Source organism: Danio aesculapii, chromosome 19 (genome assembly GCF_903798145.1).
Source record: "Danio aesculapii chromosome 19, fDanAes4.1, whole genome shotgun sequence".
NCBI lineage: Eukaryota > Metazoa > Chordata > Actinopteri > Cypriniformes > Danionidae > Danio > Danio aesculapii.
The window spans coordinates 10,544,015-10,571,961 of NC_079453.1; the positions used below are offsets into that span (position 1 = coordinate 10,544,015).

At 33.1% G+C, this 27,947-nt stretch overlaps 1 protein-coding gene across 1 annotated transcript in view; it reads left to right on the forward strand.

The window, feature by feature from the left end:
• Positions 1–4,002: 4,002 nt before the first annotated feature.
• snx27a (sorting nexin 27a) overlaps positions 4,003–27,947 on the forward strand; it is a 38,746-nt gene continuing 14,801 nt past the window's right edge. The window contains exons 1-6 of the mRNA XM_056479370.1: positions 4,003–4,460; positions 17,059–17,290; positions 19,336–19,528; positions 21,397–21,461; positions 21,547–21,651; positions 24,518–24,596. Of these exons, the coding sequence (XP_056335345.1) occupies positions 4,141–4,460; positions 17,059–17,290; positions 19,336–19,528; positions 21,397–21,461; positions 21,547–21,651; positions 24,518–24,596 (994 nt within the window). The 5' untranslated portion in view covers positions 4,003–4,140. The remainder of the gene's footprint in view (positions 4,461–17,058; positions 17,291–19,335; positions 19,529–21,396; positions 21,462–21,546; positions 21,652–24,517; positions 24,597–27,947) is intronic.

Sequence of the window (27,947 nt, forward strand, 5' to 3'; positions counted from 1 at the left end):
AACAGGACTTGATATTGTGGATTTCTATGGATTTTATGTGTGACAGATTGCCCTGCCCACCTGTAAACATGTCACAAAATCACATACTCAATGGATTATTAATTTAATATGGACATACAGTACTACATTGACCATGTTGTTACTGTTAAAAGACTTATGAAGATCATCCTCTTCTATGGCTTTATGGGATATTATATCAAGTAGTGTACTTCAGAATTTAGCATGATACATTTTTGCACCACAGTACTCTTTATATATCTGATACTCGTTATCGTATCAGGCAATTGTTTGATTTTAAAAAGCTTCATATTACATAATATTTCATTAAAATTAAGAATTGCCCATTTTGATTTCTGTCACTTGAGTGGTACCTTTTGGTAAACTTTTGAACTTAAAAGGCCCACATAGACCCTTTGGTTAGCAATTATGTTTTGAAAAGGTAAGGTAGCACCACCTGACAGCTTCTGTAGCTTTATTTATAGTGTATCCTAATTGTTTAGGTTGTAGCATTGACAAGTAACATGGTTAGTACCATTTTAGTGTAAAATTCAACAGAAGCTAACTTCCTCATAGCTCAGGGGTGAAAACCTGTGCATACATATTTATTAGTGCTGGGAAAAAATGAATCGTGATTAATCGCATCCAAAATAAAACTTTATTTTGACATGAATATGTGTGTGTGCTGTGTATATTTATTATGCATATATACATACACACATATGCATATATTTGAAAAAAAAGTTAGGCACTATGATATAAAATATATGAGAAAAAATACATATCAATTTAAATATCTATGCAACAAAATTGTTTTGTATTATAGTTTTGTTTTCTAAGTGTCTGTATCACACATACATAATATAATACGGGTCAAAAGTTTGGGGTCAGTAGGATTTTTGTAAAATTATGAAATGTTATTGCACTATAAAATAACTGTGCAAAAGTAGTTTATAATTTAATCTAATAATTTATTCCAGTGATTTTAAAGATGAATTTTTAGCTTCACATTCCAGTCACATGATCCTTCATAAATCCCTCTAATATTATTATTATTATTATTAATATTATTAATAATATTTTTATTATTAATGGTAATAGTAATAAAAGCAATAATGACTGGAGTAATAATTGCATTTGAAACTACATACAACAAGTAATAAATAAATATTCAATAAATAAATATTTCACTATTTAACTTTTTTTTACAATGAATACATTGATGAACAAAATAGTTTTATTTAAATTATTTTAAAAAAATTAATAATTAAATAAAAACTAACCCCAAACATTATATATAATACACACATATATTATGTCAAAAAAACTTTTATTTTGGATGTGATTCATTGCGATTAACCCAGCATTTTTGTTTTGATTCTCAAAGTATTCATAGTCGTTGACTTGAATATTTTTCAGTCACCAAAGACCCCTCATTTTACTTAAAATCTTCCTTAATGTTTTACTTTAAATAAAATCAGTATCTTGCACAGCTTGATGATGAGAAATGTAACAGCAAATCTCGAGTTTTGGGTGAATCTGTTCCTTTAAGCCTTCACTGGTAAGAAAAGCATGTATGATAAGCTCTTAAGCGCACCGTTTGTTTTCGCAGGTGAAGCACATTGCCTTATTATCACAGGTTTCGGTTACACAGGGCTTTGCCACTGTTGCTAAAATCAACACATGTATCTGCCGCGTTTGCACTGCTGAAAAAACAAACTGCAAACCAGGCCATCAGCAAACGAATTATTCCCTTTCGCAAATAGTTGTGCGCTTTGTGACACAAGGGGGCGGAAAACACTCAATAAGATGCACTGAACTGCATCATTGACATACACTATTCACGACAATGAAATTAATTCATTCATTTTCCTTCGGCTGAGTTCCTTATTTCAAAAATAAAAATTAATAAACAAAATTAGAACAAAAAAATTAATTAAGAATTAACTCATACTGTTTGAACTTCGCTAACAGATCCACTAGATGTCGCTCTAGATTTATATTTAAGTGTGTTGACTAGCCTTGTGTTTTTATCAATTAATGTTTACATAATTAATCTGTTAATTAATGTTATAGTATATCATTTTTCAGATCTCACATACATTTGCCTGTAGTCATAAAGTATAAGAACACTATAAGGCTGGTTGTTTCACTTAGGTGAAAATTCATTGAAACATATATAAATAACGTAAAATAAGTGAATACCTTAACACATTAATAAATACGTCACATGTTTAATAAATATGTATATAGCCTACTATATATATTGTTGTTAATAATATATTTTAGAATATATTATAAATAAAACTTAAAATGCATCATAAATGCATTGTAATATAATGCGTATATAATAATATAATCATAATCATTATTATTATTATTAATGTTGTTGTTATTATTATTCCTATAGTGTGTCATATCATTAATTTCTTAACAGTATCACATACATTTCTTATAATAATAATAATAATAATTCTTCTTCTTATTATTATTATTATTATCATTATTGTTATTATTATTATTATTATTATTATTATTATTGTTGTTGTTGTTGTTGTTGTTGTTGCTGTTGCTGTTGTTATTATTGCTATTATTGCTGTTATTATTAATGTAAGCATATCATACATTTCTTAACAGTATCACATACATTTCTTAATAAACAATCAAAATGCACAGCTTATTCTGGCCATAAAGTAAGGAACACTATAGGGCTGGTTGTTTCACTTGGGTGAAAACTCATCAAAACATACAGTATATAGATAGAAACAATGTCGAAGTTTAAATGTAAAAATAACGTAAAATAAGTGAATACATTAATACATTAATAAATATGTTACATATTTAATGAATAGGCTATGTACAGTTAAAGTCAGAATTATTAAACCCCCTTTTAATTTTTTTCTTTTTAAAATATTTCCCAAACGATGTTTAACAGAGCAAGGAAATTTTCACAGTATGTCTAATAATATTTTTTTTTCTAGAAAAAGTTTACTTTGTTTTATTTCGGCTAGAATAAAAGCAGTTTTTATTAAAAAAAAAAAACATTTTAAGGTCAAAGTTTTAGCCCCTTTAAGCTATATATTTTTTCGATAGTCTACAGAACAAACCATCGTTATACAATATCTTGCCTAATTACCCTAACTTGCCAAGTTAACCTAAATAACCTTAAATGTCAATTTAAACTGTATAGAAGTGTCTTGAAAAATATCTAGTAAAATATTATTTACTGTCATCATGGCAAAGATAAAAGAAATCAGTTATTAGAAATGAGTTATTAAAACTATGATGTTTAGAAATGTGTTGAAAAAAATCTTCTTTTTTGGAGAAAAAATAAACGGGGGCGAATGATTCAGGGGGTCAGGGGGGCTAATAATTCTGACTTCAACTGTATATATATATATATATATATATATATATATATATATATATATATATATATATATATATATATTGTTAATTATATATTTTAGAATATATTATAAATAAAACTTAAAATGCATCATAAATGCATTGTAATATAACACACTGTATAATAATCATAATAACAATATTGGTGTTTTGTGGTTATTAAAACAAAAACAATAAACAACATAAAATATTGTGAGAGACAAATTGTAAAAATAAATTAAAATATGAATGTGAAAGTTGACTATGGTCAAAATGTATAAATATTTTTTACATTGAGCTTTTTTAACCAACATGTAGAAAATAAATGTCAAATAGAAATTTTCAATATTAAAAGATAGCCAATAAAAGATTGAGTTAACACAAACAATTGGTTGTGTTATTTACACAAAACTTTTAACAAATTTTGAGTAAAATTAAAAAAAAACGAATATTATGTAGCCAGAAGTTTTTCCAAACTACCATTCATGTCACTTTTTCATGATTAGCTGAAATCACTAGGCTGGTGATTGCGGCTTTTATTCAGTCATTCAATTGTGTCTTGTCTAGCAACAGGATATCCTGTTACATAATTCACCAAAACAAAGTGACAGTCTCTACATTGGCTCTCCAGAGACACCGCACACACTCAGAGAAAGTGAAAGAAGTCTTGTGATGGTTGGGCGGGTCGAGCGTATTTCTGGCTTGTTGTTTTGAAGGCCTACGGGAGGAGAGAGGGTAAAAAAAACCTAGTTAAAGATGGCGGAGATCGAAGGAGATGAGACCGTTCGGCCCGCTCCTCCGTCTGTGCTCCCCGCCGCGCCTCGCGTTAACGGCTCGGGGATGCTCGGTTCCGGGAGCCAAACCCCGACCATGGTGGCTTCTGGACCGCGTGTGGTTCGGATAATAAAGTCGGAATCGGGATACGGATTCAACGTCCGCGGACAAGTAAGCGAAGGCGGCCAGCTGCGGAGCATTAACGGGGAACTGTACGCTCCTCTCCAGCATGTCAGCGCGGTGTTACCCGGCGGAGCGGCGGACCGGGCCGGTATCGTGAAAGGAGACAGAATACTAGAAGTGTAAGTCATTTATTTTCCACTTAATCTCTCTTTTTAACCCAGAGAATTAGGTGTACTGTGCTGTCAGTCTGTTTGACGTACAGTTTTCCAGGCGCTCTGTTTACAGGACGTTTATTTTTACACATTAGCACTTGTTTAAGCTTTGGCATGCCAGCACATCCCGGTTAATGCAATAAACGGAGCGCTATTATGTAAGACCGGAGCAGATAACGCCGAGTTCTCGAACGCCGAATGCGTGTTGTGCAACAGGATCATCGATTCGGTGTTCAATAATTCGTGTTGAGAGAGCGTTGAGCTTTAGATGTGTCTCATCTAAAAGAGTCTGGCTTCGGTGACTTGTTGAAACATGACAGCTGCATGATCACATGTTGTCCTATTGATCTCCTATCATCGATGCTGCTGATAAATGAGGGGTTTGACATGTTAACGTCCTAAATTATGCATGATCTGAGGGGTAGGAATATGCTATGCTGCCTGGGATGTGCATCTGATTTGTTGGTTTTGAAAGATTTAGCCTAAAATGATAGTGATCAATGCTTTTTATTTGTAAATATTAGACTTCTGAGTAATGCTGGGCGATATGGCAAAAACGCAATAAGCAGTTGAGATCAGAATTATTAAACCCCCTTTGAATTTATTTTGCCTTTTAAAATTTTTCCCATTTATGTTTAACAGAGCAAGGAAATTTCCACAGTATGTCTGATAATATTTTTTCTTCTGGAGAAAGTCTTATTTGTTTTGTTTCGGCTAGAATAAAAGCAGTTTTTAATTTTTTAAAAAACATTTTAAGGTCAAAATTATTAGCCCCTTTAAGCTATATTTTTTCAATAGTCTACAGAACAAACCATCGTTATACAATAACCTGTCTAATTACACTAACCTGCCTAGTTAACCTAATTAACCTAGTTAAGCCTTTAAATGTCACTTTAAGCTGTATAGAAGTGTCTTGAAAAATATCTAGTAAAATATTATTTACTGTCATCATGGTAAATATAAAATAAATCAGTTATTAGAAATGAGTTATTAAAACTATTATGTTTAGAAGTGTGTTGAAAAAAATCTTCTGTCCGTTTAACAGAAATTGGGGAAAATATAAACAGGGGGAGCTAATAATTCAGGGGGTTTAATAATTCTGACTTCAACTGTATTTTGATACAAGTTAACGCTTCCAGGATTACAAAAGTATCCCAGCCATGACTGAAGCCACAAAGATTAGATGCTTCATTAAATAACAATTTAAAGTATTGTTTATTAACACAAACAGTTTACACATTACCAGGCCCGTAGCCAGGGGGGGGTTCGGTGGTAGAAAGACCACCTCACCAGCTCATTTGTCCTATTTTGACTGCTAAGCCATCATAAATTGTGAAAATAACCTATCAAAAACTTTAAGACCTGCGGAATCTGACTTAAGTGAAGTCATCTTTCACTACTGACCTACTTTATTTTTGTTATATAGAGAAAACTACTAGTACTAATAGAAAAAAATACTAGTTAGGCTATTGTTGTTATTCATAAACTTTGAAATGTATTGTTTACACGAGAAGCTAAAAAACAATTGTTAAGCTCTACATTGTTTATTATTATTTATTGAAATAATTGTTCTATATTCAATTGGTCAAATTCTGACTGAGGAAAGTTGAATGTGTTGTTGTTATTTGCCTAATAATAGACAAAAGGCTACATTTTTTAATTTAAAACTTTTAACAGATTTCAGTTTTTCTAATGATATATGATTAATAAATGTGTATTTTAAAAATAAGTATTTTTTTTCTTCATATTTCTTTGTTCTTAATCTTTAAGAAATATTTTTAGTACATCCGACAAGGTAATCCAGCTACAAATTGTGCTTAAAATGTCACTAAATGCAGTATTTAAAACTCATAATTAAATACAAAATTAAGTGAATAACTGCAATAAGCTTCACTTTTTGAGAAAAAAGAACCACCAGGCTGGCTACGGGCTTGATTACTCAGATTTCTTTGGAGAGTCTGTTTTTCTGTAGTATATTTATGATATGCAATATAACATATAATATTCTGAAAGTAACTGACAGAATATATAGAGTACACAAACAAAAATATACTTATTGCATTTTCTAAAAATAAACAATTGCAGAAATAGTTTTAAAATAAATGTTTTACCTAATTAAAAATGGTAAAAAATAGTCCTATTAGGATAAACAACAGTTTAACAACTAATACTGCTAATGGGAAGGTGAATCGAGCTTCCTAAACAGTACTGGGTGATGTACAGTGGCAGATCTCTAATATCAACACAATTTTGGATTCCTGTTGTTGCATATGTCATTATCGAGTAAAAAATGTCCATAGCTTATCATTATTAATGACATCAATTATATTGCGATTTGATATGATATCATTTATCAGCTCAGCCACACTTCTCAGTGACCAGTATAGTGTGTAGCAGTGAGATTGAGGTAAAGTTGGTTTTATATTCGCACATGGCGACTTTCTCCTTAATATAATTCAGAAAATTTTCTTTGAAAATTGCCGGTTCATTCGCTGTGGCGACCCCTGGTAAATAAAGGGACTGAGCCAAAGGAAAATTAATGAACGAATTTGAAAATTAAAAATGATTAAATCGTACTAAATAGGGCTAATATTATTTTGATGTCATATTTGCATGTGATTTTATTATAGAGTGTTTTTACATAGGATTATTTAATTGCTCTCCAGAAAACCAGAAAACACTGTAAACGTGTGATTTTTTTTTTATTTTTTATTTAATTTTTTTTGATTTATTGTATTTATATATGCCTTTAAAATGTTTATTATATTTAATGCATGGTTTACACCCAGAATGATCCCAAATCAGTCTACATTATTAAATTCTTTCTAAATAGAGCTATTCAAGCTATCTGGTGAAATTATATTCATATCGCAATAAATATTGCTGAAAAACAAAATATCGCAATGTCATATTTTTATCGCGATATCATATTATGACCATAAAACCTTATGTTACACAGGTATATTTTTTTGCCACAAATACATTGTATGGGTCAAAATTAGATTTTTTTTCGCTTTTATGTCAAAAGTCGTTAGAATATTAGGTAACCTAAAGGTATCACATTCCATCCATGAAGATATTTAGTAAATCTCCTACTGTAAATATATCAAAACTCAACTTAAAAGGTGATATTTTGAAGTTATTGTTATCATTTTTTTTAGATTTCAGATTTTCTAATAGTTGTGTCGCTGCCAAATATTGTCCTTAACTTGTAAAGACGATGTATTCAACTTTATAAAAATTTATAAATCTCAATTTAAAAAAATTGACACTTGTATGCGTCACGATCACCAGCGATCTAACCACCATAGATCGCTGGAAAACATTCACATTTCACACGAACTACAATCCTGCCTCATAATGGATTACAGATTCAGTCATGCAACAAACACACACACTTGCCCCAAGTCCCCACTGATTAGACTCTCACAGCTGAAGCTTTGAACAGCACAGACACACACACTGTTGCTGAGTCTTGTAAACTAAAGTGAACATTACAACGCTTTCCCCTTGCCCAGACTTGCCGTGTACCGAGCTTTGCTTTGTTTTATTTGTTTATTCATGTCTGCTGCCTGCCTTTGACCATCTGCCTGCTTATTGACTGCGATTCTGGATTGGCTGTATCTGTTTGCTCCTATGTTGACCATTGCTTACCTAACCTACCTAAGCATTTGGATCCGCACTTCCTGTTGTCAGCGTCCACTTCCCTGTTACAATATGACTGATTTTGTGGTCTAGAGTCACAGATAATAAAAAAATATATATTTGTATGTGGTTCTATTTATTGTTTTATGACTCTTTAGTTAATCATTTATTTTATATGCATTGATTTAAAATAAAATATATTATTTTCAGTGCATTATTTTATTTTATTTCATTATATTTATTCATTAATTTTCTTTTCGGCTTAGTAGCTTTATTAATCAGGGGTCACCACAGCGGAATGAACCGCCAACTTATCCAGCATATGTTTTATGCAGCGAATGCCCTTCCAGCTGCAACCCAACACCGGGAAACACCCATAATTATATTATATTATATTATGATTTAAAATTTTTATGATATCAAATTGGAAATTTATATGAAGACTAAAAATATATATTTTATATTTATTACATTGTATTATTTCTTTACAGACATATATAATGCTACATTATGATAACAATAAATGGTGCTTTTAAGATTTCTAAGAAGCGTTTTTTTCAACCAATCCATAATATTTAATATATACTCAAACTTCAGCAGAGAATATTTGAAAATGTGTGTTTGTCAAGGTTGTAAATCATTTTTAAATGAGACATTTTATTAATCAGCCATGAATTTCTAATAATCTTCGATTTTAAAATATTGATTAATTAGTCATTTTCTTTACTAGATAATAAAAAGTATATACATATGTCTGCTGGTAAAATGTACAATTTAATCCATTGCAACTTTGTGTGACCTCTGAAAATGGTTATTAGAAAGTTTTTCCGTCTCAGTGAATATTTTGCAGGTGCGTTGCATGTTAATTCCTAAGCTGCATTATGCATGTACAGAGCCACGCCGGTGGCCATAATGAGTCATTTGGAAGTGTGACGGGTAACATAATCAGCATGTTAAAAATGAGACGTATCAGGGTCACTGCTTTATCTAATGGGAAAATCAGAGGTCGAACAAAAGATTCACAAGGGCTACAGGATGTGCTGTTATGCTTCATAAGGTCACTTTTAGTCAATAGCTCATGCTGGTGGTGTGATGTTGATGGTTTCACTCTTTTCTCAGACTGAACTCAAATGATGGTCATTTGTGTGTATTAAATAAGATCAAATGTATATGTAAACACAGAAATTCTTAGTATACTGCACGCTAGAGTCAGCTGGGATTACAAATGAATTTATGACTCTACCATAGTGCTTTTTATTATGCATTGTTTTTTTCCAACCTTTTCACAAAGACCTCGATCTGATTTAGTAATGCTTTAGCTAAATTTATCCAGTGTTGTCGTTGGTAACGTTCATTGGAAATGTCATGAAACACGAACCCCTCCCTGAAAGGAAGGAAATTCAGAGGGTTATTAAGGACACAAAGGTTGTTACTAATTTAGCCCCAGTCAGGTTTACTTTAACAGGATTGTTTAAACAACATTTCAACACCTAATATAAACTTGATTTTTATCTGCAATAATGTCAGTAAAATCTTTTGGTACATGTTGAATGTTCCGGAAGTCGGCTAAACAATTCACTTTTGAAAATACAGACTATAAATATTAGGGATGAGTGATATATCGACAAAAATAGATTTAGCAAAAGCTGTGATTGTCTTGCACATCATGTGAGTAAAGTATGGTGATGTGATCAGCGGTAAATTTCCCCTGAAGGTCAGAGGGCGCTCTCTTGAGTCGCACAGTAAAAACAAATATGCCCTGAAGGAAACCAGGAAAAACCTAGGATAAATAAGATATAACTGCTTTCATTTGATTCAACGGGATTAATAAGCACATGACCACAATGACATATGGTTAATCCGAGTTCTTCTTCTTATAATTTATCTGATAATAAAGTATGTAATGATCCAACGCGTTTGTCACCGCTGGAATGCTTTGATTACATACATTGCGTGTTTTTTTCTGTATAAGAAGATGTATCATTTTACAGAAGGACTTAATTCCAACACTCGACTGAAACTATGAAGTAGGTTTTTAGCAAAACCGTCATTATAGAAGGTATTTGCATGTGCTTTTAGGTTTAAAATGTCAATATCACAGATTGATTATTTGCGATTTGACTACCGCTTGTTACCGCATGCGATATCATGTGATATTTTACGTAGTTTGGCAGAGAAATATGGCTTTGTGTTGTAAATGCTGCTCCATTTGAACATAGGTGCAGGAGAGCTAGCTGATTACAGATCAGATACAGATTTTTTTTAATTATTCAGCCCTCCAGTGTTGTTGTTTTTTTTTCTCTTTATTGACATAATTAAGAAATTATGATTAATAATAATAATAATAATAATAATAATAATAATAATTTAGAAAGTTTTAAGCTAATAATTTTGCCTTCAATTGACCCTTCGCTAAGCCACACCCAAAAACTGCCACCCACCAATCGTGGCTTAGCAACCGTAGCTACGCGCAGGGGCTCTGTCAAGCTTTCGAGCGAGGGAAGCAGGCCATATTTTTGTGCATATGGATTGTGCAAATCTGACACCTATCCTAAAAGTTTGGACAGGGTGGTGGAATTTTTACCCTTTTCAAAACCAAAAACCCAAGGGGAGAAATGCCAGCGTGGATCAAGCTGTGTGAGGGGCGCTAAAGGAGCGGAGTTAAGTTGGTTTTGTTTTGATATTCCTGACACATTCAGTGATAGACGGCAATAACTCGCACACCTCTTACCCTAAACAGATCTAAACTGTGTTTCCTACAAAAATACAAAGCAGGTTATGTTTCACAGCTGTCTTTTTTCCCCGCTCTATGAACGACACCTATTATGTCGTGAATATACTCCTGTAATGCATACTGCTGTCCTTTTTTGTCTGGCTTTCTCGGATATCTCACCTGTTCGCCAAAAATGACTAATTATATTCCGAATGTCTGACACCAGCGCATGCACATTGAAAAAGACGTGCAGGCACGAAAGCTTGACAGGCGTAGGAACAGTAACTAAGGAGGGCGGGGCTTAGCGAAGGGTCAATTGTATGTATGGTATGTGTTAAAGGTGCAGTATGTAAGTTTGACACCCAGTGGTTAAGTTAGGGATTGCACTCCTGGTTCAAAACACACGCAAACGCAGGTTTCCAGATTGACAACACCAACAGGAATGTCCCTGACTAGCAAGCCTAAATGCTGATTTAAGGCTGATTTAAGTTGCGTTCTTAATAAAAGCAATGACGCACGATAAAAGAAATATTTTTCATATTAAAGAGTTTTTATTCTAACACCTGAAATTTTTATTTTAGAAACGGCTTCTATTTCTTGCAGCTGAACAACAGAAAACTGACAATGGTAACCTCAGGTACACCTCATGTGCTTAATTCAGTCTTAAATGCTAATAGTGTTTGAATTGAATGCAGTTTTACTAGACATTTATTGCCATACTACTGCAAGCCAACGCATATCAGTGATTCAGCATCTACATGTAATAATGTTAAAGAGGTTTAATATGTATTATTTAGATTATAAACCATTTCGTTGGAGTGCAGTAAGTGTACTATTCTGTGCTTTTGAATGGCTGTAATTAAATTTCTCTCATGTTTTGTCTGGTGCAAACCGAAAAATTGCTTATCACTGTGTATCTACTCGCATAGTGTTTTGTTAGGACATGAGGTTACAATATAACCTGCTCGCCTAATGTTTACATTCGTAATATTTATATTATTTGCTAATTAATAACTACCTCATGTTGAACTCTGAATCTGCGTCTCATTTCGGAGGCTGCAACTGTCCACGGGAGGTCGCATTTTGGTCTCAAAGCACTCTGAGAGCCTTTCTGAATGAATGAAATATGCTGTTTTCCACAAAGGCAACCCGGGGTACTGAAATATAATTGACTAAACTGGCAGTGGGTGTGTTAAAGCTACCAAAACAAAGACAGACCTTCCAGCACATAGCGCACATATCTGACTTCAGCATTGTTTTTCATATAAACAAGTATGTTCACTTAGCATGTTTCTTAAATAATTGCAAACATATTATGGTATTTTTATGCTTTAGAAGAGTCAAAAACTTGCATACGGCACCTTTAAATGTCAGACCCACTTTAAAAAACCCACTGGTCATTTGTGATTTAATATTTAGGATTTTCTTTTTCTGAATTTGGAAATGGTCCTAATATGTAAAAGGATTCATGAGCCCATGGCCGGTTTCCTGAGAAACTCCTTTGAGGAAGAAGGAGGGGGTTCACAAACCTCAGCTCAGTTTATTTATCAGCGTTGAGCTGTTTTTTCCTTTTACAGTTTATGCTGAAGGTCTCCCCAATCCTCGGTTCAATCGTGTAAACATTAATACATGTGGGAAGGAAGAGAGAATCAATATGGCATGTTAATAAACAGTTCAACTTGTCTGTTGTTTTGAAACAGCAGTCTGAATGAGGAAGTTTGGACAGTATGAGGGAGTCATTGCAGGCATTAGCTGGTCATGTGAATGTCATGTTACACAACAGTTTGTTCCCGTTCCAAACTCATTATTCAGCATGTTCAAGCCATCCAGCACCTGATTTTATATGGAACTGGATTAAAGTATAACATATTAGCGTCACATTTTGGCTTCGACAGTTGTAGGATCAGAAATTATTAATATTGATCTCCTGAGGCATTTTGTTACCTTCATAAGGACATATTTTAGAATCACCTTTTAAATGTGTGTGTTTTCTGTTTTGTAAGCAATTTATTTAATTAAATACGAATACTTAAACTGTTAGAAATGAGATGCTATCAACATTCTGTTTAAAAAAAATGTGCATCTATGAAAAAGAATCATAGAGACCAGTTGAAATGTTTTTTTATGAGTTTGTAGGTATGAGTTTGAGTAAAATGTTAATTTGTTTTATTCTTTAAAGGTCTGATAACTTTTCTTTCGAATATCAAATTCATATTTTCTCATTTAGAGCATTTTTTTCTGGAAAATCCCAAATGGATATAATGTTTTCATTGTTGTGATTGGAAATCATGGTTATGCAGCCATATTACAGATTTTTTTTATTCTTAAGGTAAACACTGGTATTGTGTTGTCTATAAATCAATATAAACTTCTTGGATTATTCTCAGCCAAAAAAAGTTCTAAATAACAACTTTTCTATTTTTAAATTGGGCAAAAGGCAGCTGTAATTTAAATATCAGTTATTCAAAAATGTCTCACACACAACAAATCCTGAAAAAATACTTTTAATCCATAAAGTGGTCTCTCTTTTTTCTATTGCTGTACCCTAAATGGGAAAGCTTTACTATAGTAGAACAGCAATCTTATAATAAAAGTTATTATTGTTGAATGTTGCTCTTGATATTGTGAGTACTATTAATGTCAATGAATAGAATACATATAAGCATTTTAATATTTGGGCAAATGATTGGCATCTTGTGATTTGGCGACACGTTTAGTCTATCCAGGGTTTTTTCCTGGAAGATCATGCAATTTTAAAAGACATTGAATTTTATTTTGTAATTAATTTTTCATTTTGCCATCCATTCATCAAAATGTTTTTTTTAGTGTAGCCTTTATTAGGTGCAGGCATATATGGCCACTGACTGAAAAGAAAATTAAATAAAATATACATACAAAAGCTTTTTAGCTTCCTAGTTAATGTGTTTGCTTCTGCAACTGGTATTTAGTCACATATTTAAATACTTAGATTGGTGTAAAAGAATATATATTTTTAATGTCTTAATGTTGTAATAATGTCATCATCTAATTGAGAACATTAACAAGTCCCTTGACTAAATACGACAAATTATTCTAACTTCCAGTCCAACTTTGTTTTGGGATTTAGCACAAATATATATATATATATATATATATATAAGGGGTGTCAAAATTAATTGTTTCTTCAATGCACCGCAAGCACACGTTTAGTGATAGATCATAACAAATTATTACATACTGGCATCACTTATCTAATTTTCGCTATGTCGTGGTAGCTTCAAATGGCGACGGAGACAAGGGCGAGTAATTAAAATGCTCGAACTATTTAACAAAAGCAGACAACTTTGCACAATTCACTACTTGTGAGGTTGCAGTACAGTTTTTCACTGACACTAAAGTTACTGCAGAACCACGGAGACACTATTACACTGCTCGGCACTATTTGACTCGGTTGTTACAGCGATACCTGTGGATCCAGACACGAGCGTTTCTGTGCGAGTTTTCCTCACTCCGTCATTCATCGGTGAACAGCGCCAGAGCAGCGTTGACCGCTAAAGCCAACTGCCGCCCTTTCTGTTGAGGGTGTGAACACAATGACCAATCACAGACTTTTAAGAACTCGCTCAACAACACTCAAAAAGCAAGTGGGATAATATTTACGTTTGTTTATTTGCTATAAATGTTCATGTTGTTCTGTGCATGTATTTGAGTTTTGTTTGATACATTCAAAAGAGTGTTTTCTTTGAGTCGGTAAAATTAAAGATACAGCCTTTAATTCGTAGATCTATTAATATCATGTATCTGACTGCTTGTATTCAAGGACAAAACTGTTTTACAAATAATATAAAGGCCTAAATATAAGCATATTTATAAATTACACATTTTAATACAAGAATTCTTGAGTTGTGAAGTAAAATCTAAAATTGAGGATGGAAAGCATCGTCTATGCACTGAGATATCAAATTGAACTGAATCAGTGGCATGATAATCGTAATTGAACCGAACTGTGAGACTAGTGTAGATTCACACCCCTAATAAATAAATAAATATATATATATATATATATATATATATATATATATATATATATATATATATATATATATATATATATATATATATATATATATATAAAATAATTTTTGTTTATTCTGTGTTTATGAATCTTGGAAATTCAACTTTGTAGTCAGTGAAAATCAGGGTATTTGGCTTATGGTGGGAACCCTGTCTATCACAAATTTTGCAGCTTCTGTTATAATCACTATAACTGTAACTATAAATTCTAAAACGGATCTTCCACATTTTTTCAGAATCAGCACTTCACCATCCATGATTTGATCCATGACATATATATAAACAAACGCACCGTTACTAGAGAGACTGGATTTATTTGGGTTTTTTTCTAGATGCCCCCCCCCCACCCCCATTGAGGATGTCAATTATTTTGCAACAGTCTTTAATGTTTAATGTTCCTTCTCCTTTTTTGAAACATCAAATCATTAATGGATTAATTCTGGAGTGTATTGAAGGCTGGTCTGTCACCTCTGACATATGCCTCCCTTTTACAGTCTCTCCATCTGTCAGCTGCTTTATGAATTAGTGATGGAGGTGATAAGTGACTGGCAGGTAGAGTGTGCTGTCTGTGCCATTGGTCAGCTGATATCAGTGTCTGTGATGCAGCAAGTCCAGAAACTGCCGTGTTCACCATCACTTTATATAGAATTCACTTTAATGTGTGATGGGACAAAAAAAAGGTCATAAACGAATATTTTCTGAATTCAAACAAGTAGTGGTTTGGACCCGGAAACAGTATTCCACACGTCAAGACCTAACAAGCGGATACTATTATCATGATAACAATAATTTTGTGATATATGGTGCAGATTTAGTCAGTCGCTGTGACTGTCTGTCTGACTTTTGTCAAATGGTGGAGGGGGTTCAAAATTTTCTATACAGGAATAACCCTGTTTGTTAATACACTTCTTTTTTTTTTTTTTTTTTTTTTTTAAAGACACCAGTTGTTCCCTAAATGAAATGTAACCCTTTGCTTAGTTGACTAGTTTGGGTTTCATTTCTGCAAACTGCATTATGGTTCACTACACCTAAAAGGGAATGACTCCTTCCTTCTCTCTTTATGATTTAAAGTGAGAAACCCCCATTGTTTTGCATTGCATTTTGCATGCAAATCATAGTTAAAGGGACAGTTCATGCAAAAAAAATTCCTCACCATTACTCAAACTTATGTGGTCCTAAAAGTCTATGTATTGCTTTCTTCTGTTGAACGCAAAATAATATTTTCTGAGGAATGTTGGGGAAAAAGCAGCCATTGACATCCATATAGGAACAAACATGGAAGTCAATCGCTGTTTTTTTACCAACGTTTTCCAGAATATCATCTTTGGTTCAACAGAAGAAAGAAACCAAAACAGGTTTGGAACAAGTGGACAATTTTCAGTTTTGAGTGCACTAAACATATAAATGTTTAAATTAAGCCATCTTTTTGGAGTGGTCCAATCCTGTAAGCTGATTTATATCTAAATATATTGACTGTATTCTAAAATGTGGAAGTTTTAGATACTAAATTGAGCTGCAAAAGCTTATCTAATAAATCGAACACTTAATCAAGAGAAACTAGACAATACAGCAACCAAACTATACAAACACAAATGAACAGTTTGGACGATACAAGTGAGGAGTTTGGCGGTGAGCCAAGCGCTCCTGGGGAACAGCGCAAGCGCATGCCTTTTATACTTGGCGGACCAGCTCCTGATTGGTGCGGCGATTGCGTCATGATGGTGATTGACAGCTTTTTCGACCAATGGTCGCACACCTAAAACAGGACAAGATACCCAGCGGAAGAGAGAGAAGAGAACGCAAAACAGAAAACAAATGGCAAAACACAACAAATCATATGTGAAACGTAACAGTGGGGAAAACCGCACTCCTACGTCACGTTATGGTGGGCCTTAAAATCACTAAGATTTGGGTCCTATTTTATCATCAGGAAATTTTAGAAAAGAGGCTTCTTGGGTTTCTATCAATCCAATTTGACAGTGAACACACTGTACCTTCACACAGTTCTGTCCAAACAGCTTACAAAGGTTGATTTTCATCATAGCTGCCCTTTAATGCATTTTTGGTCCGCTGGGATGTGCATAAGAGATGCATTTCAAACGCCCGAAGTCATCCTATAACGTGACCCATTTTTTTTCCTGGTGTGTCCTGCAGGAATGGCGTGAGCGTGGAGGGGGCGACACACAAGCAGGTGGTGGATCTGATCCGGGCTGGAGAGAGGGAGCTGGTGCTGACCGTGCTGTCAATCCCGGCGCAAGAAGCAGACGGACTTGACACCAGCGAAGAAGGTGCAGTTCAGCCCAATTACGACTACAGCGACAAACAGGCCGTCCCCATTTCAGTCCCCACATACAAACATGTGGAGCAGCACTCGGAGAAGTTTGTGGTGAGTAGCACAGAATGATTTGTTTAAATGAACAAATATGCATTACGTCGTATTATAATATAGAATCTACAAATGCATGTACAGTTGAAGTCAAAATTATTAGCCCTCCTGTGAATTTTTTTTTTTTCAAATATTTCCCAAATGATGTTTAACAGAGCAAGGAAGTTTTCACACTGTTTTCTATAATATTGTTTCTTCTGGCGAAAGTCGTGTTTGTTTTATTTTGGCTAGAATAAAAGCAGTTTTTAATAAAAGCAGCCCCGTTTACCAGAGGTGGTAACGAATTACAATTACTCACGGTACTGTACTCAAGTTTTTTTTTGAGAATTTGTACTTTTTAGAGTAGTGTTTGCGTGAGGCCAGCAAACACGACGTATAGCTGTTTCACTTTACTTCAGGACGCGTTAATACCGCTCTGTAGGTCTATTGGGGACATTCATAAATATTCCTAGCAAATCTAATAAATGTTGGAGATATACTCGTTACATAAACGCACTAAATCACACTTCAGCAGCGTTTATTTGAGAGCGCACAAGAAGATCTGCGCTCAGTGTTGCCAGATCATGCTGACTGTTTCCAGCCCAAAAGCTGTCGAGATCACAAGCGTTTATACACTGTTCTAAGCACATGTATGCGAAGAACGGTGGCTATGGCATCTCTTTGGGAGATCAAAACAGGTTTAGGAGGCCAGACCGGTGCTGGCGGGAACACCGTTGCAAAACCGCCCAAATTTTCACTACCCACCTATGTCACTTTTTACCCGCAAAAATTTATTCAAAACCGCCCAATCTGGCAACACTGTCTGCGCTTGAGCAGCGCGTATTTGAGGGGCACAAGAAGCTTTGTGCACTAACAGAGGAAATCGGATTCGCATGCTGTAGGCTATTACATGAATGTGATCTCGACTCGTAATACTGTGCTTACGACATTTGTAATTGAAATAACGCCACAGGTAGGCAGTAGATCTGTGTAAAAAAGACCTGCCGCCACAGCTGGAAAAAATCCTAGAGAAAACAATGTATTTGTACAGCACTGTAAAATAGTAGCCTACACAAACAACTTACAAATGGTTTGGCTATTTTGGTGAAAACTTAATTTCTTTCATGGCAAGGTTGACATTTGCACGGAATTGCTCATTTGTCTTTGAAATATTTTATATTTAATAAAGAATTTATATAAATATGTACAAATAGTTTGTATATTAAATCTATATTTATGCACTTTATTATGATTTGTAGTAGAGCTGCATGATTATTTAGGAATTCTGCGACATACATTTCAATATAAATACAATTTTACCAGATGAGCTCTATTTGGAAATAATTCAGTTTAGATTGATTGGGTTGAATCTGTAGGGGAGTGCATCTGCATAAAATATAAATAAACGATCTACAAGCATTGATTAAACAATAAAGAAAAAAATACAATTGAAATAAACAGTGTTTTATCATTTCCCAAGTTTAACAGTATTTAGGTTTGGTGTTGAATAATAAAATAATAAAATAAAATTGATCATTATTAAAGTTACAATCATTATACATGAAATCATTATACAGTCACAGGCCTCAAAAACACATGCAAGTGTTAAACTATAGACTCAAAATGGCATGTCCTGCGGTGTGACAATTGCGAATGATCACATGGCGATATCGATGCTGAAATAAAAATGTAAATTAGGAAACGAAAATGTATCGTGCAGCCCTAATTTATATCTACGTAATAAATATTCACTGTAAACCCATATAATGGTAATACAAAGTTTTATTTTGTTTCTGAAACGAAAGTCTGCTCAAAATAATTGACAAAAATAATAATATTAGGTGCATACTTTTATTGTTTTATGCTAATTTAGGCCTGTCATGGATACGTAAATGACATAAAATCCACCAGTAGGTGGCGACAAATGAATATACACTGTACATGCATATTATGTTAATACAAAGTTTTTTTTGGATGTTATTAATCACGATAAGTCATTTAACAGTACAGATTATTTTTTATCTGATTTTTAGTGCTACTATACTTTGTTTTTTTTTCTATTACAGGTGTATAATGTGTACATGTCCGGCAGACAGCTGTGCTCGAAGCGATATCGAGAGTTTGCGATACTTCATCAAAACCTGAAGAGAGAGTTTTCCAACTACACTTTCCCAAAGCTGCCAGGAAAGTGGCCTTTTTCTCTGTCTGAACAGCAGCTGGACGCCCGCAGGAGAGGATTAGAGGAATACATGGAGAGAGGTAAAAATACTCCTGGTTCTTTATTAAAATACCTGAATTGACACTTTATATTTTCAACATAAAATCCTATAAGTGAGCTGTTTAAAAGTTACCCTATGACATTTTGCGTTGACTAAAATTAATTACGATTCACAAAAACACATTATTTCCCACACAGTTAATAAATCTGTAAGTATGTATTAACTTTAAGACTCTTTTTTATCATTTAAACTATATACAGCTTGTTATATGCATTTATAGTACAATTGAAGTCCGTTATTTCTTTCTCCAATTTCTGGGAAAAGATTTTTTCCAACACATTTCTAAACATAATAGTTTTACTAACTCATCTCTAATAGCTGATTTATTTTACTGATTTATTTTATCTTTGCCATGATGACAGTAAATAATATTTGACTAGATATTTTTTCCAGACCCTTCTATACAGCTTAAAGTGACATTTAAAGGCTTAACTAGGTTAATTAGGTTAACTAGGCAGGATAATTAGGCAAGTTATTGTATAATGATGGTTTGTTCTGTAGACTATCGAAAAAAAAAAATAGCTTAAAGGGGCTAATAATTTTAACCTTAAAATGTTTTATTCTAGCCGAAATAAAACAAATAAGACTTTCTCCAGAAGAAAAAATATAATCAGACATACTGAAAATTTCCTTGCTGTTAAACATCATTTGGGAAATAATTAAAAAAGGAAAAGAAAATTTAAAGGGGGGCTAATAATTCGGACTTAAAAATACAAAGCAATGCGTTTTTTTTTCTGATTAAGGTCTTTCATTGATACATAAATATGACATTAAATCCACCAGTAGGTGGCGACAAGTCCTACTTCATTGCAATTTATTCATTAATAAACAAAGCAAGGGGTGGCACAGTGGCTCAGTGGTTAGCAGTGTCACCTCACAGCAAAAAGGTCGCTGGTTTGAGTCCCGGTTTAGCCAGTTGGCATTTCTGTGTGGAGTTTGCATGTTCTCCCTGTGTTCGTGTGGGTTTCCAGGTGCTCCGGTTTCAGTCCAAAGACACACTATTGGTAAATTGGATTAACAAAATTGGCTGTAGTGTGTGTGCGTGTGTGCGTGTGTGCATGCGTGCGTGCGTGTGAATGAGCATGGGAATGAGTATGTATGGGTGTTTTCCAGTACTGAGTTGCGGCTTGTAGGGCATCCGCTGCGTAAAATATATGCCGAAATAGTTGCTGGTTCATTTTGCTGTGGTGGCCCCTGATAAATACACTGGCGATGCCGATGCTCTGAGATGTTCAACAAACATTCTGCCCTTTAAGGAACTTTACCTAAACAGACAATATATTATTTAAAATGTAACTCACAGAATATTAACTTGATGTTTTTTTTTTTTATTTTGACCTCATCAATAAAAAGTACACTGAAAATAAAACTGGTTTGTAATGCAAGTTATACAAGTAATTTGTTTTTCATTGTGTTTTTATATTTGATACTTTTCAAGGTAGTTTGAGATTAATTTCATTTACTGAAAATGTTTTTTTAAATAAATAAATAAAACTAAATTATAAGGATGCACCGTAATTTGTTGCAGCTTTCACACCAGATGCGGAAAGGGATGCGCTATGAAACCCATTCATTTGATTTATACATATTTTTAATACATTTTTACGTCTATTCACCAAGGCTGCATTTATTTTGATAAAAAAAAATGTGATCATGGACCACAAAACCAACACTAAGTGTCATTGTTTTTGAAAGTTGCTTTCAGGTTGTTTTGGTCTCTGCAGTAAACCACCAGGAAATGTTTTTTTTTTTTTTTTTTTTTAGACTTGTTCACAGTCAATTTGTGGTACATGCATCAGATACTTGTAACAAACTCTTTACTAAATCACCCCCTCTCTCTCTTCTCAGTGTGCTCAGTGCGCATCATAGGTGAAAGTGACATTATGCAAGAATTCCTGTCTGAATCAAACGAGGTAAGTACATATTCACAAACAGTGTAATTCTGTGTGGGAATGATTTTGCTCAATGACACTTTCACACATGTGTCTTGTGTTATAGAACCACAACGGCATAACGGATGTGGAGCTGCGAATAGCACTGCCTGATAAAACCACAGCCTCAGTGAGGGTTCAGAAGAACAGCACCACTGATCAGGTTTACCAGGTAAAACTTCATTTCTTTGTTCAGTTCTTTACTTTACTTTTATTGCCTGAAATTCATATTTGACAATGGCCATATAACACACATTACAATATACATACACTTATAGTTAGCCCTCTTGAATTTTTAGCCCCATATACAGTTGAAGTCAGAATTATTAGCCCCCCTGTTTATTTTTTTTCCCCAATTTCTGTTTAACGGAGAGAAGATTTCTCTTGACATAATAGTTTTAATAACTCATTTCTAATAACTGATTTATTTTATCTTTGCCATGACAGTAAATAATATTTTACTAGATATTTTAAGAAACTTCTATACAGCTTAAAGTAACATTTAAAGGCTTAACTAGGTTAATTAGGTTAACTAGGCAGGTTAGAGTAATTAGGCAAGTTATTGTATAACGATGGTTTGTTCTGTAGACTATCGAATAAATATAGCTTTTAAAGGGGCTAAACATTTTGACCTTAATGTTTTTTTTTAAATTAAAAACTGCTTTTATTCTAGCCAAAATAAAACAAATAAAACTTTCTCCAGAAGAAAAAAATATTATACCTGTGGTGAAATTTTCCTTGCTCTGTTAAACATCATTTAGGAAATATTTAAAAAAGAAAAAAAAATTCAAAGGGGGCTAATAATTCTGACTTCAACTGTATATTTTCCCGCAATTTCTGTTTATTAAACATAATAGTTTTGATAACTAATTTCTAATAACTGATTTTTTTTTTTTATCAGGGTGTCTGCAGGGTCTAAAAAAAGACTTAAAATATCATAAATTTCAAAAATCTGAATTTTAAGCCTGAAAACAGAAATTCCTTCACAGAAATATTGTGTTGTAGGTCTTAAATCATGTTAAATAGGTCTTAATTTTAAAAGTTCTCAGAATAAAGTTTCCCAATCGAGCCGACACCCATCCGATCACCAACAGTCCATCTAAATATTTTTTTTATTTATATGTATTTATGTTTTTTATTGCAAAGAGATAAAATTTGCAACATTTCATAGCACATTCTCTTCATTAAATTCCCTAATCAGGAAAAGAAAACTAAAAACAATTAAACAGTTTCTCACGACAATAACAGCAAAATAACCCTTACAAAATCTACCATTTACACAAAAACTATTTACAGAAGTAAGGGTAAGTGGACATATTTATAAAAAGACATGAAACTTAACGCATTAGGTTGAATAGGAGTTCTACTCAATTCATTTGGACCAAAAGCAAACAAATATATCCATTTGATGAATTTTCTTTATAATAAATATACTTTAAGAAAATGTTAAACTTTTCATTCATTTTATTTTCGGCTTAGTCCCTTTATTAATCGGGGTCACCACAGCGGATTGAACCGCCAACTTATCCAGCATATGTTTTACGCAGCGGATGCCCGTCCAGCTGCAACCCATCACTGGGAAATGTTAAACTTGTCATTTAAAAAAAAACATGGTTAAAAAGAAAGTGTATACAACTAGAGTTCTCTTGTTTTGACACAATAAATTATGTGGTTAATAAAAAACTACATTTGATTTTTTAGTTGGTTTATTACAAAAAAATCCTTAGTGTTTAGCGCTGTATAAGTCTAAAATTTCATTCTTAATGATCTTAAAAAAGTCTTACATTTGAAACCCTGCAGAAACCCTGTGTATCTTTGCCATGATGACAGTACACAATATTTTAACTAGATATTATAAAATGGGTTTAAAAAAAATTAAAAACTGCTTTTACTCTAGACAAAATAAAACAAATAAGACTTTCTCCAGAAGAAAAAATATTATAGGATATGCTATGAAAAATTCCTTGCTCTGTTAAACATCATTTAGGAAATTTTTGACAAAGAAAAAAATTTTCACCCGAGGGAATATTTCAATATTAACTGTATATGTCTCTAATACACATAAACTACACATTACCACTCCCCGACCCTGTCCAAGGTAAAAAAAAGAAGGTATAAACAGGGTTCCCACTGGTCATGAAATTTCTTTAATCATGGATTTTTAAAAGGTTTATTACAGACATTACAAGTAATGAATTTTACAGTTTTATTTTCAAGTCATGCAATATCATGGATTTATTTTTGTCATTAAAAAATTTGACCCTTTTTAATGTTTTAAAATGTTTTCAAAATGTTTTTTTTTTTCATTGTTTACATAGTTATAATTGGTCCATTTTATTTTCATGCTAATTTATTACTTTCCTGCATGTCAAACAGCAAACAAATTTAATAAAACATATATATATATATATATATAAAATTAATTAATTAATTTATTTATTTATTTATTTTTAACAACATCAAGCAGTTGTTTTGTTTTTCTAAAAATTTATGGAAGTGAATGAGACCAAAAGTCTTGACACATTAGCTAAGTTACAGTAGCTGTGTTTCACCTATTTTTATGCATTGTGGATATGCGCATAAAAAAACGGTTGATGAAAACGGCAAGATGCGCATAACTGAGTAGGACAAACTTTTTATTCAATAACACTTATTTAAAAAAAGGCTTAAAAAAAGGTCTTGTGATTTTGTGATAAGAGATCATGTGATGATGAAAATGTGCGTAAATGGACAAACCAGCTGGCTGAGCACACGGTAAAACATCTGAAATGTTGTTTTCGTCATTCTAAAATGCCTTAACCATTTGGCACTAGATAATCAGGAAGTGACGATTGTGTTCGCTTTGACTAATTGGATGGAAACGCTGCTTTATTCGCACATCTTTTATGCAATAATCTAGCTTTGCACATAAAGTTCCTTTGTACATGTTTATGCCTTTATGTGCACAGATTTAGTTTATTATATTCATGCAACACAGTCAGATTATTCAAAACTCGGCTCTGTGAACTGAAAAGAAACTCTTTTGATCTGTTTTTCAGGCTCTTGTTGTGAAGGTCGGGATGGACAGCATGATGGCCAGTTATTTTGCTCTTTTTGAAGTTATTAACCACTCGTTTGGTGAGCATTCAATTGGTTTACCTTTATGTGTGTGTGTACCTTGTATTCCTTACATTGTGATGACCAAATATATAGCAATATCACAATGTTTACTTACACATACACTAATGTATTTATTGCTGGATTGGATAACATCACTTAACTATGAACACATATATTAGTGTGTTATTAAATGAATTATTTACCACAAGTATAGCAATACCAGTCAATTTTGACCTTGTGGGGACATTTTTTTCTGTCCACATGTGGAAAACGGCTCATAAATCACAGAATGAGATATTTTTAAAATGTGAAGATGCTGATAGTTTCCTGTGAGTGTGGGTTTATAAGTAGGGGCATAGAATATACAGTCTGAGCTGTGTTAAAGTTATTATGTCTATGGGAAGTGCCCATGAAGATAGCCACGGCTTAATTTGTGCCAGAACACTCCGTATCCCGCACCTCTAAAATCTGATTCGGCACCTGATTTTACCAATCCCCCTCCTCAACCGCCCTCCTCCCCCGTCTGCTGTTTCCTTTCACTTTCTTCCGCAATTCCCCAACCCTCTTCACTTTCATCCTTCGTCTATGACACCCCTCCGCCTTTCAACGCCGATACCACCACCCCCCCCCCCCATACTCTACACTTTCGTGCACGACACCTCTCGGGTAACATACCGGATCCGTTACCCCGATCTTTTCCGGGACCTCGCAATTCACAAATTATGCACTGAAGATAGCTGTGTGTGTGTGCGTGCGTGCGTGCGTGTGTTATGAATCAGTTTATAGCTTGAAGGGAAGAAAGCATTTTTCCATTCACTGAGGAAAGCGTTTGACCTTGTTATGAAGTCAAAAGTAATTGAGCTTATTATTCTTATTAAGGACGATTAAACTGACTTTTGTGAGTCCTTTTTAATCTAATGAATAATGCTAAGCTCTGATAAGGTGCTGCTGAACCCAGTAAAGACATATGTCCTTGTTAATAACAAATTTTTGCGTAAATCTTTGTTAAAACTCTTCTTGGCTATATTTATAAGAATGTTTTTGTTTGTAGTTATGTAATGGTTAAATGGGGATTAAATATTACATTTAGCATAGCAGAGTATATTCAGCGGTTTACAACCTTTTATTAGGAAGGAAATGTAATAGAAGAGTTTAATGTGTGAATTCTGCACGATATTGCACATCATTTTGATAGTAGACTAAAGAAATCTACTGTAAGTTGATCTGATCATTAAGTCATTGAGCGAGTTCAAAATCATCAGATGAATCATTTAATTAAGAGCTGTTGATTCTTTGAAAATATTCAAGGAATGAGTTTTTCATTGGTCAAATATTGCTGCTTAAATATGCACCATTGTTCTGAAGTTTCAGATTGGTAGTTTTTTTTTATTATTAAAGATGCACTGATACTAATCGGCTGCACAATATATTGTTTCAGCATCAATATCGCAATGTACACACCCACAATAGTCACATCGTGGCTATACCCAATGTCCAGTTATGATTATAGTTGATCAGATACAAAAGTTTGTCATTGCAAAGTTGATCCATAAAGTAGTGAAAGTTTATCATTTGCATGTTTTTAGACCTCTGATAATTATTAGGCATTTTAAGAGAGCTTAAAAGCACAAGCAATTCCAATGTTTGATTTTTATTTATTTATTTTTTTGGATTACAAATATTATTTAGATTTAATTATTTTTGTGATAGAGATACAGTGATATTTTACATTTAATTATTTTAATTATTTTACTCTGTATAGGAATTCTCTGAAAATCAGAAAAGCACCGATTAATTATTACTTTCGTTTTTATCTATGAATTGAAGTTATGAATTCTTTTATGAAACAAAACTATTCAAGTCATCTGGTGAGATTGAATTTATCGCAAAATATAGTGCAGAAAAACAAAATTTCACAATATTAATTTTTCCCCAATATCATACAGGCCTACTAACAGGGTTCCCACGCTTCTACATTAAAGTACTTGAATTTCAGACATATGAATTCAAAGCCTGGAAAGTACTTAAAAACAAACATAAATTAAATTTGTTGACGGTTTTATTTCAACAGTTGTACTCCATTGTCAAAAACAGAATAAAAAAATTGAGAAATTCTTCAATTAAAAATCTTACATTTAAATCTTGTACAATAACACTGACAAATGGTACAATGAAAATAATACAATTACAATAACATCGACACATTTTTTATCAATATTTCAGAAACCACATTTAAATATCACCGTTATTGAATTCCACAAATTTTATTAAAATTCTTTGAACATGGATCGGGGGTGGGGGGGCAAGTCGGAGCACTCACTCTGATCCCCTGGGCTCTGCGTTGGTTTGGGAAATTCCAAATTGAACCAAAACAAACCATTATAATTATCTTAAGATTGGCAATGAAAATTCGGGAAATGCAACCTGCAGAACCTGGGAATTTAAAAAAAATCTTTGACATTTTAATGTAAATTTTGAGTGTAAGTGTACAGTAATGACCTTTATGGCACTACATATTGCTTGATTTTAAATGAATGGTGTTTTAATAAGTCCTTGAATCTGCTGTTCGTGAAAGCATGGGAGCCCTGTACTAATTTCTCTGCTGATACAATTATCTGATGGTTCTGCCTTTTTAAACCTCATTCTAAATTAATAATTATCTTTAAGAGAACTGAAGGTTACACTTTCTTTTAAGGTGCCCTTGTTACAGTGTAACTATTCCTTTAACTATTAAGTAATATTAATTCATAACATGTACTTACTATATAGTCAGGGTCAGGTTGAAGGTTAGTCGCATGTAATTATGTCTAATTAATTATAATTACGATGGTAAGTACATGGAAAATTCTACCGAAATGCACAGAACATCTTTCTCTCCATTTCAGGAAGTAGTTTCAGCGTGTCTGGTCTCAGTCTTAAACAGAAAACTCATTTAAAAATATCATTCTTTACTCATTAATGAAATTATGAAGATTAAGTTTTAAATTCTAAACTACACTTCAGACTTGAGTCGGCAAACTTGTCAAATTCCTTGCCATGTCAGCAGATACAGTTTCATCCTGCTAAATCTGACATACAGCATGAATTTGAATCGTATTCCACCTTCTTTTGGTTAGATTTTTATTATTTTACGATTTAATTATTTTATTTGTATTTTATGTTACTTTTATTGTTGTTTATGTAAGTTACTTTGAATTAGCATTGTGTATGAAATATGCTATAAAAATAAACTTGCCTTGCCTAAAGTAATATAATCAGCCTATCATCTGATGAAAAATAGTGTAGAAATGTGCTTTGTTTGTTTTGAATCATACATCAGTGCATTATTATATTTAATATTTTTAAGGTATCTTTTTATGTTTTATGTAA